Genomic DNA, 16,014 nt, shown 5'->3' with positions numbered 1-16,014 from the left:
ATTAGAGGGTGTTCTGACCCAGACCCTTTTCCAATTAAACAAACACAAACCAAAGGGAACAGAGACCTTCTTACGAATCCCCAGTTAAAAGGCTGATGAAAACTAATTAACTTTGATAAGCATGAGCCTTGCCAAAACTGTGTGAGGCTACCAAGAATAACAGATAAGGTTACCTAGAAATATTTTGCAACACAAGAGTTTTCAAATACTAAGATACTGCAATGTCCACAAGGCTCGAATTTCAAAACATCCTTGCTTCCTGCAAAGAACGTCTGATTCACAACTGGCTTTTATCTTCTTGAAGGAGGGGACATTACCTTGCAGCCTTACTCCTGAGTTGCCCATGCTGTTGCAGCTGCTGTTTCTGCAAGCAGCCCTGCATGCACGCAAACTTGGCACAGGCTCCTCGGGAACCTCCTCATCACTGCTGCTAGCCCCCACAATCTCTGAAGGCAGCAGTCCACTCCCTAATGGTCCTGGCCCGTCATCTGAGTCCTTGCTCTCCTCAACCATCCGCACCTGCTGCTGGCTAATCACAACAGAGGGTATGACTAGTTTCCATTCCCATTTTAGGTACACAGCTCACAGTTTTGGATGCCCAGAATTGTCTATGGACATTCTCAATCGTTCAGGTCAAACATTAACTGGAGTTCCTTTATTTATTTCATTTATTTATTTAATTTGTCGAGCATGTATTAGATAACAGATATAAGTATAATCATGATTGTTAAAATATGAAATGGATATGAGTAAAAGAGAACATTAGGACAGGGATGGTAGGCATGTTGGTGAGCTATGCACACCTCTTAAAGTCCTCTTAGGAATGGGGTGAGGTCAACAGTAGACAACAGTACTATTAATAGTACTATTAACAGTAACAGTACTGTTGAACAGAGGTCAACAATAGAGTCCTTTGTTGTTGTTTTTTCTTGAAAACATTTTGCTTCTCACCTAAGGAGCTTCTGAAGAAATGGACAAGCTTCTTGGATGAGAAGCAAACATTTTCAAGAAAAAACAAATAAAACCCAGTTAACTTTTGAAAAGCAACTTTGGGACAATGCCCAGAATTGTAGAAGGAAGTAGAATTATTGGACAAAAGTTAGAATTTTGCAATGATTGAAGGTTGCCAGTCCAAGCTAATCTCAATCTCCACCTTGGGTTGACCAGCCCCCAAATGGCGTTAAGGAGGAATATGATATATGCCCTCCAGAATATAGATTGTGCTTAATCACTGGATCTGATTTAGAGCTTTAGGTAAACATTGAAAACACCAGAAGCTGGTAGAGTCCTACCCTCTTTAGTTACTCATTGAGTTCAAACACTTTGCAAATTGTCCCAGTTTGGTGTGGAATGCTAGTATCTACAGATGATGACTTTAGAGCAACCAACAGTGAATTTTACTTTAGGTAAATTTGGGGGGGGGGAGGTTATTTGTTTGTTTGTTATTTGTTTAAGTAATAACATCTCTGTGTATATACACTTTTCTCTGAAAATAACTAGCAAAAATATTATTAGCAAGTACTTAGTATTTATGTTTTGTTGAGTTCTTTTGTTCCAAATTTTAATGAGTTCACACTCATTTTCTGTCTTTTCTTTTATTGGCCTCTATTGACAAAATCAGAGATAGGAGAGGAAGTACTTTCTTTCTTTGGTATCTGTTAAACTACAGGGTAAGAATTTGAAAAACTCAATCACAGCATTAATCAAATATTGATTGTCAATGCACAACATGTGTACAATGAAATTGAAAAGCATGAGATGAGTTATGTTCCCTCCAGCAATAATAGCATCCTTCACATGTGTCCACTCTTTTTGAACTTGCCTCATGAGGTCACACATCTGTATGTAAGAAACAGAATTTACTCTGAGGCTGCATTAATAGAGTGATAGCATCAAGATACTGTGAAGTGTTATGTCAGATGGTGCTCCATTCAAAATCCAAGAAAGACACTCTTTGGATCCATTAGTATAGAGAAAAGAAACTTTTACTGGAAATCAATTCCATCAAAGGAATTCTAGATCTGAGGATTTACGTGTGAAAAACACATATACAAAGTGATGGCAACATTCCCATCCACAATAGTTCAAATAGTCCATCCAATCGAAGATGTGTATAATGTCATATGGGGCATCTTCAGGTGGTGATGCAGTCATCTGGCTGTTGACCTTGACCTGGTTTGATAAAGAGCTGTAGTTGTGCAGTAAGCAAGTAAGTAAGCATAAACAATAAACTTCCCCCCCAAGCTATATAGTTCATTGTTCCAGTGTTGGACCATCCACAACTTCTGGAGGTAAGTTGTTCCACTGATTCATTGTTCTAATTGTCAGGACATTTCTCCTTAGTTCTAAGTTGCTTCTCTCCTTGATTAGTTTCCACCCATTGCTTCTTGTCCTGCCCTCAGGTCCTTTGGGAGAATAGCTTGACTATCTCTTCTTTGGGGCAGCCCCTGAGATATTGGAAGACTGCTATAATGTCTCCCCTAGTCCTTCTTTTCATTAGACTAGACATAGCCAGTTCCTGCAACTGTTCTTCATATGTTTCAGCCTCCAGTCCTCTATTTATCACCTTCCTTGATTTGCAGTAAGAGTTGCATGAGTAATTCTCCACTGGCTCCAGCACATGGGTTCACACAGACCTTAAGATTTCACACAGGTCATGCTAAGCCTCACAATTATTAGAATGTCTGTGTTTTCTTCATTACCTTCATGCCAAGGGATTCTTTCCCCCTCTGGAAACTGGCCTTGAAATAAACAGACTCAGGGGCAACATATAGTAATATTTACCTGCAGTAAAGTTATTGCATAAATATATCTCCTGCCACTGGGAAGCTGGACTGAGCTTCCCAGCCGGCAGGTGTTGTGTTACTGTATTGACTCTGGTTCTACCACTGGGAAATCCTTGCTGGATTTCATATGACTTAGATAACCCACTGAAATGCAATCCTGTTTCACAAGACTCTGTGCTTCTCCTAAGGTGATATAATCCCTCAGATCAGGAATGGTCTGGCTGCTTCTGCTTCTCATGCTGCTCTTCCTGTTGCCACAGGCTACTTGCAGGATACTCAGTGCCAAATGCCTCTTGACTATCAGGAGGAATGCAGTAAACCCAATCAATTATTACAAGGCAGGAGACCATCTCATTACCGGGATCTTCTCTGCCACCAATCTTGCGAAAATTCAGCCATTTAGTTTTAATGCGAGTCCTTCTACAAAATTTTATGGGTAAGTCATCCCACAGGTGATGGCACTACATCATGGTCTGTGCTTTTTATCTGACCTTGGCACAGTACTATTTTATGCATTTATCAAGCTGGTATTGTGTGAAATTGATTTTCTTTTTAAATCTCAATTGTTTACTAAATAATTGTTGAATTGAACTTTTCAGAAGAGAGAGTCTGATTGCACAATAACTCTTGACGTTCCTATTTCGATATGTTTCTATTTTTTTGTGAGTTTGCTCTTAAGTTACAGCACTGTTTTTTGTGGTTCTTTGTTTTCTTGCTATCCTCTGTTCACATCTTACACTGTTAGGTTGCTTATCTTCTATCTTCTTTCCAGTTTTTGATTTCCTCACTCAGCTGATGTAAGAAAGACCATAAAACTTTGATTTATTCATTTTATTTATTATTTGATTTGTCAATCGCTTACAAGATAATAGGTATAAGTATAAACATGAGTAGGAATACAGGAAATAGGTACAAATAAATGGGGACAATAGGACAGGGATGGTAGGCATATGCATATTTTGCTCAGCGATTTCTGAGTTGTATTTCTCCCCCACTTTTAACTAAGTAAAATGGACAGAATTGCACAAAACACACAAGTCCTGATTGCTCAATTAACCCGTTTTCTGGGATTATCCAATGCATTTGGTTGCAAGCTAACTTAATAGGCCTGCTGCATACCACACACTAACCAACACAAACATGAAGTAAGATTAACCTTAACAAAGCTTTGCACACATTTTCTGAAATGCCACTTGAGATCTTTCACACATCAAATTAAGTCTCTTGTATGAGCTACCCAAATAAACTCCAAGATGGGCCAAAGCTAAGATCTTAGGAGGGAACTCAAAAGCTAATACAGTCCTTTAGTTGTATAAACAGAGGCCTAGAGTCAAAATCATGTGAAGTATTAGTAACGCTCTATAAAGCCTTAGAAAGACCACACCTGGAATACTGCATCCAGTTTTGGTCATCACATTACAAAAAAGATGTTGAGATTTTGGAAAAAATTCAGAGAATAACAACTAAGAGGAACAAAGGCCTGGAGACTAAAACATATGAAGAACACTTGCAGGATCTGGGTTTGGTTCATCTAGAGAAAAGAAGGACAGGGGTGACGTAATAGCAGTAATCCAGTATTTGAGAGGTTGTCACAAAGCACCAGAAGGCAGGACAAGAAACAATGGATGGAAACTAATCAAGGAGAGAAGCAACCTGAAACTAAGGCGTAACTTCCCAACAATGAGGACAATTAACCAGTGGAACAGCTTCCCTTCAGAAGTTGTGGGTGCTTCATCACTGGAGCTTTTTAAGAAGAGATTGGACAGTCACTTGTCTGAAATAGTATAGGATCTCCTGCTTGAGCAGGAAGTTGGGCTAAAAGATCTCCAAGGTCCTTTCCAGCTCTATTTTGATTATTTGACTTATTGGTTTTATTAGATTTGAGCACCACCCAACTCCAAAACAGCTCTGGGCAGTTCGCAATATCAACAGAGACAAAACTGATAAAAACAGAATGTAAAACAAGATTGGTGGAATAGATAAGCAAGATGACATCCGGTCACTTCATAAAATTCATAGACAAATGTGCAAAAATGCATCCCACAAGGGACACTGAGTACATGAGTATTCTCAGGAAATCAAAGCAAGGTGGAAATGCAAAAAAACATATTTGAAGGTATACAAGAGCTAGTAATTCACTACAATTCTTCACGTAGTTTCCTTCTTCACATGGCTTTTCTCCTGATCTGTCTCATACACACACATTCCCACACACACATTCCCACACAAGCCATTCATACGTTCAATTATAAATTGCAAAGTTCCCAAGGAGTGACTGGACTGTGAGAAAGCTGTTTCATAAGACCCAGGAAGGTAGAGAGATGCCTGATCAGTACCAGGAAGCATTTGGGGGCCAAGATAGTCTTTGATTTACAATTGTCCAGGTTGCTTCAGTTCTAACAGAATAACAGAGTTGAAGGAATCTTTGAAGTCTTCTAGAGAATGCTGAAACTACTATTATGTCATCCCTAGACCTATTTTTCATTAAACTAGACATACCCATTTCCAGCAACTGTTCATTGTATGTTTTAGCCTCCACTCCCTTAATCATCTTGGTTGCTCTTCTCCGCATTCTTCCCAGAATCTTAGAGTCTAGAGTTCTGTTTTAATTCAGCAATGCAGAGAAGTAGAATTAGGCAGGGATCCTTAATTCAGGAACCTTACTTTTCCTCAATGCGGAATGATGACACAATGTGCATATATTTTCAGGGAAGGAGATGTGATGTACTGGAAAATTCTGTCCTTCCTTTTTGCCATTCAGGAGATCAACAAAGATTCCCACCTCTTACCCAACATCACTCTGGGATACAGTGTCCAAGACAACTTTAAAATCAGACGAATGACTATGGATGGTCTGTTGGACTTGCTGTCAACTGGAGAGGCCAATGTTCCCAACTACCATTGTGGAAGGAAGAAAAACATACTGGTTTTCCTGGAAGAGACTGATTCTGACATATCCATCCACATTGCTGCTATATTGGGGATATACAAAATAGCACAGGTATGTGAGTGGAAGGATAGTTTATTGTTTTCTTCATATGAGACTTTTACTCAGAAATGTCTACAAATGCTGCGTATTTATGGACTCATATTCCTAAACAAGACATACATATAACAAAAGAGTTGGAAGGGACCTTGGAGGTCTTCTAGTCTAGCCACCTGCTCGATCAGAAGACCCTATACCATTTCAGATAAATGATTGTCCAGTCTCTTTTTGAAAGCCTCTAATGATGGAGCACCCACAATTTCTGAAGGCAAACTGTTCTATAGGTTAATTGTTTAGGTTGCTAGAATCTTAGTTGCTTCTCTCCTTGGTTAGTTTCCATCCATTGTTTGATTTCAGTCCATGGTTTGATGTTCATTGATTGATGGGTGGATTGATTGATTGATTGCATGACTTTAAGTTTTTGTTTTGTTTTGTTTTCTCCTAATGACCACACATCTAAATTTTATCAATGGCAATCTATTCCTAACCTGATCTGTTAGGTCTTCCAACAGTGCACTCATTGATGCTGCAACTGAGACCTTCCACCTTGTTGTCTTCTTCTCTTTCTTTCCCCTCATCTTTCCCAGCATTAGAGTCCTAAAGAGACTGGTGGGAAGAGATGTAATGTCTAAGGGCTGAGAATCAGTGTTCCTCAAGAGCAATCAACCAATGGAACAACTTGCCTTCAGAAGTTGTGGCTGCTCCATCACTTTCAAACAGAGACTGGACAATTATTTATTTGAAATGATTCCTTTAAAACCAAGGTCCCTAGTTTCACAGTAACAACTACCATGTTGAACCTAATATTCAGGCTGCCCTAAAGGCTAAAACAGAACCGTATTTTTATTTTACACCCAGAAAACAATACCTCTCAGCCACATTGAATGAGCAAATATAACGCAATACTACAGAATTTATATTTGGGCAGATCTCAAATTATTCATCTTGACATTCACTGTCACTTCGCATAAGAGGAGGTGCCTGGAACAAGATACCAGGAAGCGAAGCTATTCAAAAGACTACAAGTTTATTCCATGCTAACTCTCTATAAGAATCTGAACTACTAACAGTCAAGGCAAGTTGGCGGTAGATAAAAATTCAATGGAATTCCAGGAGGGATGAATTTACTGTAGATCGCTTGGAGGCATAAAGTAACTCATGCTTGACTCCTCCCTTGGGCTCAACCTGGTCATCTCCTACAAAAGTCTTGGATTTCTTCTCAATTTTAGCCTTCGTAATGTCCATTGATGAGATGCTTTTTTTTAAAGCTCTAACTTTTGAAGACAATTTGTTCCACTGGTTTATTGTTCTCACTGTCAGGAAATGTCTCCTTAGTTCTAGTTGCTTCTCTCCTTGATTAGTTCCCATACATTACTTTTTGTCTTGCCTTCAGGTGTTGTGCTGTCCCACTGTGTCCATCAAGTCATCCAGTCATTTTCTTTTTTCTTTATTCATATGTAAACATTTTGAATACAGTGTATTGTCAGGGCATATCATTTACAAAAGAAAAGAGAAGAAGAAAAAAAGAAATTGTAACATAAATGCTAATAACAATAGTAGTGGTACAACAGAATGATTTCAACCAAACTTGTCTTTATGTTAGCTCATTTATAATCCTGTTGATTATATTGGCATACTTATAGTTATAAACCATCTTTATGGTGAATTTAAAACTAGACAGGAACTACAAAACCAAGGGGTGGACTTAGCTTGGTGGCCACACTTGCAAATACAATCAAGATATAAGAAAGATGTGAAAATGTGGGGTTTTTACAAAGAGCCAATAGCACTTGATAAGATGTTATTAGGAACAGATGAAAAACTGATTTAAAAGATATATAATTACTATATTACATTATAAAATGGAAGAGGAACAAGTTAAAGAAACAATGATAGTATGGGCAAAAAACTTTTGAGTATATTGTAGAATTAGACAAATGGCAAAAACTGTGAGATAGGAACTACAAACTGACAATGGCTACTGCATAGAAGGAAAATCTGTATAAAATGTTTATAGGTGGCATTTGTCACCGGCAAGACTAGCAAAAATGTTTAGCAATATGTCCACCAAGTGCTTGAAGTGTAATCAGACCTCAGATACTTATTATCATATGTGTTGGACATGTATGAAAGAAAGAAAATATTGGATGAAAATACATACATGGTTGGAAAAGATGGTTAAGCAACATATAGATTTGAAACTAAGAAATATTTTTATTAGGCATAATACCAGAAAGCTATAATAAAGGGACTATATCCTTAATTTGACATGTATTGACAGCAGCGAGAATTGTATTTGCACAATATTGGAAAAATGAGAACGCTTCATTAGATGAAGATATAATTTGGGAAATTTTGGACTATCCAGAGATGGATAGACTGACAATAAAAATAGAAGACAAAGGAGATACAGAATATTACTTAACATTGAATAGATTTTATGAGTGGTTAGCGATAACAGGTAGAAATTAGATGAAGAAAGATAATTGCTATGTATGAATTAAACATCCAGTCAATTCTTATGACTACTTTTTCAGTACCATATCACTAAGCATCGTTCTTCGGTTTTCTATTTCAGATCAGCTACACTTTTACTTCACCATCCATGAGTGATAAAACTCAGTTTCCTTTTTTCTCCCAGACCGTCCCCAAAGAAGGGGCCCAATACTTGGGCATTATTAAACTGCTCCAATACTTTCGGTGGACATTCACAGGGCTCTTTGCTGCTGACACTGATAATGGAGAACATTTCATTAGGACATTCACTCCTGTGCTGGCACAGAATGGCATCTGTGTTGTTTTCGCACAACCCTTTTTAATGAATACCAAGAATTTCAAATATCTGTTTTCTGTTTTCCACAAATGGAGGCAAATCAATGTATTAGTTTACTATGCAGAGTTTACATCTTTCATAAATGGAATACTTATTACTGATTATATATTTGAACGCTTGAGAAAACGTGTTCTAGAGAAAGTTTGGATCACAACAGCTTTATGGGACCTCACTAAGGAGATAAAATATAGTGATTTCCCTTTCAGATATACCCACAGTATTTTTTCTTTTCTTATCCAGACCAAAAAATGGACCAGTTATGATGGTTTTAAATATTTCTATAATCTCATGAGGAAGTTCACTCATAAACATTTTCACTGTTCATATGCAAAGCCTGCCTTGTCTGTGAAAGGCCGGGCAAGGTGTTCAGAGAAAGAGAACCTGGAGACTCTGCCTCAAGAGAAAATTGAGAGGATCTTCTCGGGCTAGACACCCTTAATTACAATGCCATGACAGTGGCTCCGTCTTGAATGCAGCCTCATTCTCTCATCCTGAGGGACAATAACAATGGCAAGAAAAGATACGTTGGAAGTTCAAAAGCTTCAGCCATGGCAGGTATTCCCTTCCCCGCCTTGCACAAAAGGTTGAACCCAGGGGTGGGCTTCAAAAATTTTAGCAAAAGGTTCTCTGCCCAGTTGTTGGTGGGCATGGTCATGGGGCAGTGGTGGGATTCAAAAAATTTTACTACCAGTTCTGTGGGCGTGGCTTGGTGGGCGTGGCAGGGGAAAGATACTGTAAACCAGTGGTCCCCAACCATACATTCTTTGCGGCCCAGTAAAATAAAAATGAAATGATCCACGGACTGGTACTGGCATCAGCACACACGACCAAGGCAAGGCGCTCCGAGCAACCGGCCAGCCAGCCGTCCCCCGCTTCTCACTGCCACCTTCAACTCCTCCTTTGTACCTTCGATGGGCTTTTCGGGCTCTTTCTTAATCTCCTCCTGAGTAATGCGAGACTCCACCGCCATCGGGATGGCTCTTCATTCAAAGCCGCCCCCACTTTGATGAAAGTAAGGTGCGAGGATTCCTTCAGCACCCAAACGCCACTTTCCAACCAGAAAAGCTCACCCGGAAGCACTTTCTCAAGCGTCGTCGAAACAAGATGGCGGCGCCCAAGTACCAAAGGCCCGGTACAAATTGATCCACGGACCGGTACCAGTCCAGGGCCCGGTGTTTGGGGACCCCTGCTGTAAACTCTCCAGTCAGAGGTGGTATTTGCCAGTTCTCCAAACTACTCAAAATGTCTGCTACCGGTTCTCCAGAACTGGTCAGAACCTGCTGAATATCACCCATCATGGGTGTGTGTGGCCTAGTTGGCCTCCAGTACCATAGTGAGGGGGGCATTTTGTCTGTGAAATTCCAGCCAATAAGCCTTGCCTCTTAACCAATGCACTGCCCTATAGATTGATTATATCTACCCCAAATTCTGAAACCAAACACAAACATTCAAAACAAAACCATCCCTTTTGTACACAGAATGATTTGTAGGCACCATTAGAGATGCAGATGTGGTATTTCCATGACTGAGATAACAAAACTGATAATGTATCTTCTACATTGCTCCATCTTCTCTCTGTAGCTCCACCCTTTCCTGAAGGACCCCCAGATCTACAATAACACCATGGACGGAATGTATGCGAATGGAAATGGAAATTTGATGGCTGACTTTGACATCCTGAGCTGGGTATGGTTTCCAAATAGGTCAGCCACCAGAGTGAAATTTGGAAGTCTAGCAAGAGAGAAATCTGCAAGCATCAAATTCAGCATTAACAAGGAAGCCATTATGTGGTCCAAATGGAACAAGCAGGTGAAGAATAACAAAATTTAAAAAGTTGGAAGGAATCTTGGAGGTATTTAGTAGCCTGCTCAAGCAGGAGAGCCTATATCTGTGATGGTGAACCTATGGCACGCGTGCCACAAGTGACACGCAGAGCCATTTGTGCTGGCACACAAGCCGCAGAGCAAACTTACCTCACTGCATATGCGTGCACCTCAAGCTTTTTTTTAGTTGGTTTAAGGTCTTTTTGGCCTCCCAGAGACTTGGAAAAAGCCTCTGCAAGGCTTTTCAGGTCAAACTATAGGCCTGTTTAATCACTTCCTGTAATACCGGAAGTGGTGAAATGGGCCTATAATTCATCCTGAAAAGTCATGCAGCGGCTTTTTCCAAGCCTCTGGGAAGCCGAAAAAGGCTTCAAACCACCCCAAAACTCAGCTGTGAGATGCACTGCAGGTAAGGGGCTGGTGGGAGGGAGGATTGTACATGCATGCGCAGGGGGCCTGGGGAGAGGGCACACGCATTGCATTCTGGATGCTGGCACATGTGTACGCACTGGTGCATGTGCAATTTTTGGCACAGGAACCTCAAAAGGTTAGCAACCACTGGCCTATACCATTCCAGACAAGTAGCTATCTCTTTTTGAAAGTCTCCAGTGATGGAGCACACACAGTTTTTGAAGGCAACCTGGGTCACTGATTAATTGTTCTAACTGTCATAACATTTCTCCTTAGTTTTAGGTTGCTTCTTTCCTTAGTTATTTTCCAGCCATTGCTTCTTGTCCTGCCTTCAGGTGCTTTGGAGAATAGCTTGACTCCCTTTTCTTTGTGGCATCCCCCTTAGAGATTATGTCATTCCAAGTCCTTCTTTTTACCAGACTAGACAAACAAAATTCCTGAAACTGTTCTTCCTATGTTTTAGCCTTCAGCCCTCAATCTTCTTTGTTGCTCTCCTCTTTCCAGTCTCAACATCTTTTTTATAATATTGGAAGACTGCTATTATATCATCCCTACTCCTTCTGATCTGTATATAAGTTTCTCATGAAGGCAATGAGATTTTAAGAGCAGATTCCACAGCTTGTTTTGACTGACACAATCAAAAGGCTTTTTTTTTTATAATTGATGAAGCACATACTGTCTTTTTCTTAGTATTTTTTGGCTTCCTCAGTTATGTAGCATGCATCAGCAATAATGGAAGTGCATTAATATTCCTTTCATTCAGCATCAACAATGGGCAAGGTGTTTTCTAGACTCTAAGAAGGAAGTTTTGTGTCCCAAAGACACAGGGAGAAATGACACAAGAATAAAAGGAAATGGGGGGAAGATTTAAGAGAAGTAAAACTGTGTTTGTTCATTTTCACGCATATAGATTCAACAAGTTGAAGCTGTGGCCAGAGATTTGATAGAACAGATGCTGGGGAATTCTAGAATTTCCATTTCGTTTCAGAATAGTAATGATATAGTTGTTCCAGAGCTGCTTTGGCAATATTCCAGAAGTCATCTTACAAATGGGAAGCGGTTGGTACTGTTCCAAACAATAGGCCACCCACAAAGTAGCTCTACTTTGTCCAGAATACCATGACTGGATTATCACAAATGCTTTCCAAGTTCAAGAATTACTTTCAAGAAAATTATTGGACCAACCTGGACTGGCCAGCTTAACATGGTCCTAAGGAGAAATGAATCTTCCAGAGTTTTCCAGAATATTCCATTTCTGGAATGGTCGGTTTTGCTCAATCTAGCAATAGCACTTAGATTTTATATACCACCCCATAGTGCTTCACAGCAGTCCCTGGGCAGTTTACAACATCGGCATATTGGGTAGTGCTATAAAAAAAAAAAAACCTGGCTCCTCATTTTACGACCCTTGGAAGGATGGAAGGCTGAGTCAACCTTGAACCCATCAGGATCGAACTCCTGACTGTGGGCAGAGTTAGCTTACAATACTGCATTCTGACCACTGCTCCATCACAGCTTGTTCCTATTTTGTCGACTCCCTTCCAACTCTATGTCTCATTTCATAGTTGATCAGTTGTGCTGATGGTTCTAAATGCCAATTCCATTCATTTTCAGCCCTGGCCACATTCTCGATGTGTGGAGGCTTGTCAACCTGGATACTTCAAGGTAGTCCAGGAGGGAAAACCAAATTGCTGTTATGACTGCATCCCCTGTGCAGAAGGGAGCATCTCCACTCAAGAAGGTGAGTGACTTAAAAATCAAGGTAGTCTTTGGGAAAAGAATCAAAAGTCCCTAGAGATCTTTTCTATGAAGCATTTTTGTCATTGAGATATTTTTCCTCTCTTCTCTCCCTCTTCCTCTATTTATCTTCTTACATTTTGGTCTCAACAGTCCTCCAGAGAAGGGAAAAAAGGCAGGAAAAATCCTCCAGGAAACGAGACTTTTTGGCAAACAAAGTATGTCTTGCTTCAGACTCTACCCCTTCTTAACCCAGCTACCTTTTCTCTCTATCAGTTTTTGGTAACTTACTTGTGCAGGCAAGAATATACACAAACACACTGTCAGTGTTCCAACAAACAAACTCTAACTCAAGAAACTCCAACACAAGCATTTCTTCAAAGTTCCATTTTATTAGAGTTGTCGTATTGGCACATCTGGGAAAACCCAAATCTGAGAGTTCCAGGTTTTCCCTTCCCCAAAAGAAAATAAAAGATTCATCCCCTGCACTCACAAGTCCATTATATGGTCCAATCAAACATTAGTCTCAACTGGAGACATTCCTCCAGACATTCCCCTCCAGGTGCAGGGTAACATGTCCTTGACTTTCTGAGAAAGAATGTTGTTGAGTCTAATGTTCTACTCACAGGGGTGGGATTCAAATTTTTTAATAACCAGTTCTGTGATGGCTATGTGAGCATGGCCATGTGACTGGGTGGGTGTGGCTTCTTTTTTTGCAGCACCCCCTCCCCATTTTTTTTTTGCCTCCTGGGCCTCAGGCAGACCTCGGGGGCGGGGGCATTTTTGCTCCCAGAAGTCTTCCCTGGGGCCCAGGAAGGCAAAAAAAATGGAGTGCAGCACACACAGACATACTCCGCACACCCCTTTTTGCCTCCTGGGCCTCAGGGAAGCCTCCTGGATGAAGCAGTAAGACAGTGAGGGGGATCCCGGCACATCTGATCATCAGAACAGCTGATCATTGGGAGGGGGGAAGAAATACCTTAAGGAGTGACTGGGCAGGGAGAAAAGAGTCAGTGATGTTGGGCATATGCATGATGCGCAATAAGAACTGACTGGAAGAAGAGGGCGGAGAGGGGAGGGGCCAGTCAGGGGCACGATTTGCGAGTTCTCTGAACTGTGCAGAATCATAACAACTGGTTCTATAGAACCGATCCAAACCGGTAGAATCCCATCCCTGTCTACTCACTAGAAAATCCCCCTTCCCAAATTACCAGGCACTAAATGTGGCAGCCTCAAAGCTTCCAAGTAAAATATGGCTTCCAAGGCTGACATACACACTCATGACTCTTTCTCTCCTCTGCTCCCGTGAAAACAAATACACCAAGGGTTACGTTTGAATTTTCTGAGTTCAAAATATGACTCCCGTACTATAAATTATCATTCCCATGTCAATTTGTAAAACATTCCTACGCCTGTTTTTGAGTTGCCATAAACAAGGGGGGAGGAAATCTGAAGAAGCAGTACGACAGTTTAAAACCAGAAGCACATTCCACCTTTATCTTACAAATATTGTCGCTAGGCTATTAGATCTTCTGCCTGCAAAAATCCTTCATTGGAGAACGTGATTGATGATACACCCAGGGGGGAGTGGGGAAACAGGGTCAAAGGTGACTGTAAATTACATATACCAGAGTTGGCTTCATTTAGATTAATAATGCTGACATGTTGCTCCTAATAAATCTTCTGATTTTTTTTTTTAAGCTTGGCTTGAAGCTCATTATTTAATTAGGGCAAACGCTGGAACCCTGACAGCCCACTATATACATTTATAGAAGATGTTACGCTTGTTCTTTGCAGATGCAGACCACTGCACCAAATGTCCAGAAGATCAATGTCAGAACAAGAACCGAGACCAATGTATCCCCAAAATCATCACCTTCTTGTCGTATCAGGAGAATTTGGGGATCATCCTTACCTCCTTTGCCCTCTTCCTAATCTTAACCTGCAGTTTTGTTTTGGGAATCTTCAGTAAATACCGAGAAACTCCCATTGTCAAGGCCAACAACCAGGATCTCTCCTATGTTCTCCTGGTCTCCCTACTGCTTTCTTTCTGCACTTCTTTCCTTTTCATTGGTCGGCCAAGGAGAGCCACTTGCCTTCTTCGACAAACAGCCTTCAGCATCATATTCTCAGTTGCTGTCTCTTCTGTCTTGGCCAAAACAATCATGGTGGTGCTGGCCTTCCTGGCAACAAAGCCAGGGAATAGAGTGAGGAGATGGTTGGGGAAAAGTTTGGCCAATTCCATCGTGCTTTCCTGTTCTAGCATCCAGGTCATCCTTTGTTCCATCTGGTTAGCAGTCTTGCCCCCATTCCCTGGTTCTGACATGCATTCACAGTCTAGGGAGATCATTCTTCAGTGCAATGAAGGCTCCACAGCTATGTTTTACATTGCTCTCACCTACATGGGCTTCCTGGCCACCATCTGTTTCATAGTGGCTTTCCTAGCCAGGAACCTCCCAGGGGCCTTCAATGAAGCTAAGTTGATCACTTTCAGCATGCTGGTCTTCTGCAGCGTCTGGATATCCTTTGTACCCACCTACCTGAGCACCAAGGGAAAGTATATGGTGGCCGTGCAGGTCTTCTCCATCTTGGCTTCCAGCGCTGGTCTGCTGGGATGTATCTTCATCCCCAAGTGCTACATTATTTTACTAAGACCAGATCTGAATACAAAAGAGCAGCTAATATTGAAAAATGAAATGGGAAACTGAATCTGAAATTGAATCTGAATTATATATAGAGGAATCCCTTACCCAAAAGCTGAACAATTACTATAGTACGACTTTATAAGTGTCCAATCACACTTGGCCAATAAAGAATTATAGTTCTATCTATTCTAGTCATTTCTTAGCAGCATGAACTACTAGAGGGCTCCCTCTCCCAACACCAGAAATCCCAGCAACCTCGTAGCTTCAGAGCCTGGAAATTTTGCTAGAGCTTGTTGCAAAGGGGAAATATTGTGGGTTGTCCCCTGGTGTTTGGGAAGGGAGGCAGGAGCAGGAAATCGGAGTCTGCATCCAGAGTTTGGCCTATCTGGGAGGAAGGTCTCATTTCCCTTCACTTTGCGGTCCTAGAAATCAGAGGCCACCGGCGGGAGAATCCTGAAAGAAAGGAGACCTGGTTGTGAGAGGAACCGCAAGCTCTTCTTCCAATGTGAGCAATACCTGACCAAAGAAAACAAACAAACAAAATAGGGACTTCTGGCTCAGAAGAAGCACTGGTAAACAGGAGTAGAGACATTAGAAAGCTGTTGTGCAGCTGTTACAGTGGTGGGATTCAAAAAAAAATTACCAGTTCTGTGGGTGTGGTTTGGTGGGCATGGCAGGGGAAGGATACTGCAAAATCCCCATTCCCTCCCCAACTCACTAACCTGCTTTCCAGCTCCATTCTCCTGTGCAGGGCAACAAAAGAAGACCCAGACAATCAGCTGGGACTTGGGAG

General features: G+C 41.0%; 2 protein-coding genes across 2 annotated transcripts; both read left to right on the top strand.

The window, feature by feature from the left end:
- The first annotated feature begins 2,857 nt into the window (after positions 1-2,857).
- LOC148126656 (vomeronasal type-2 receptor 1-like) lies at positions 2,858-9,040 on the top strand. Its single transcript, XM_087928376.1, has 3 exons — positions 2,858-3,222; positions 5,496-5,787; positions 8,351-9,040. The coding sequence occupies exons 1-3, from the start codon at positions 2,999-3,001 to the stop codon at positions 9,032-9,034; spliced, it is 1,200 nt and encodes a 399-aa protein (XP_087784502.1). The 5' UTR covers positions 2,858-2,998; the 3' UTR covers positions 9,035-9,040.
- Positions 9,041-9,114: 74 nt separating this feature from the next.
- Positions 9,115-15,401, top strand: LOC148126655 (vomeronasal type-2 receptor 26-like). The gene is made up of 4 exons (XM_087928366.1): positions 9,115-9,160; positions 10,187-10,414; positions 12,454-12,580; positions 14,374-15,401. Exons 2-4 carry the CDS (start codon positions 10,229-10,231, stop codon positions 15,282-15,284), a joined length of 1,224 nt encoding a protein of 407 aa, XP_087784492.1. The 5' UTR covers positions 9,115-9,160; positions 10,187-10,228; the 3' UTR covers positions 15,285-15,401.
- Positions 15,402-16,014: the final 613 nt, after the last annotated feature.

The sequence above is a fragment of the Pseudonaja textilis genome, chromosome 2 (genome assembly GCF_049901715.1).
Source record: "Pseudonaja textilis isolate UNSWEBS1 chromosome 2, rPseTex1.2, whole genome shotgun sequence".
Lineage (NCBI taxonomy): Eukaryota > Metazoa > Chordata > Lepidosauria > Squamata > Elapidae > Pseudonaja > Pseudonaja textilis.
Note: the sequence above shows the minus strand (reverse complement) of the source record. Positions and strands in the feature narration are given on the sequence as shown.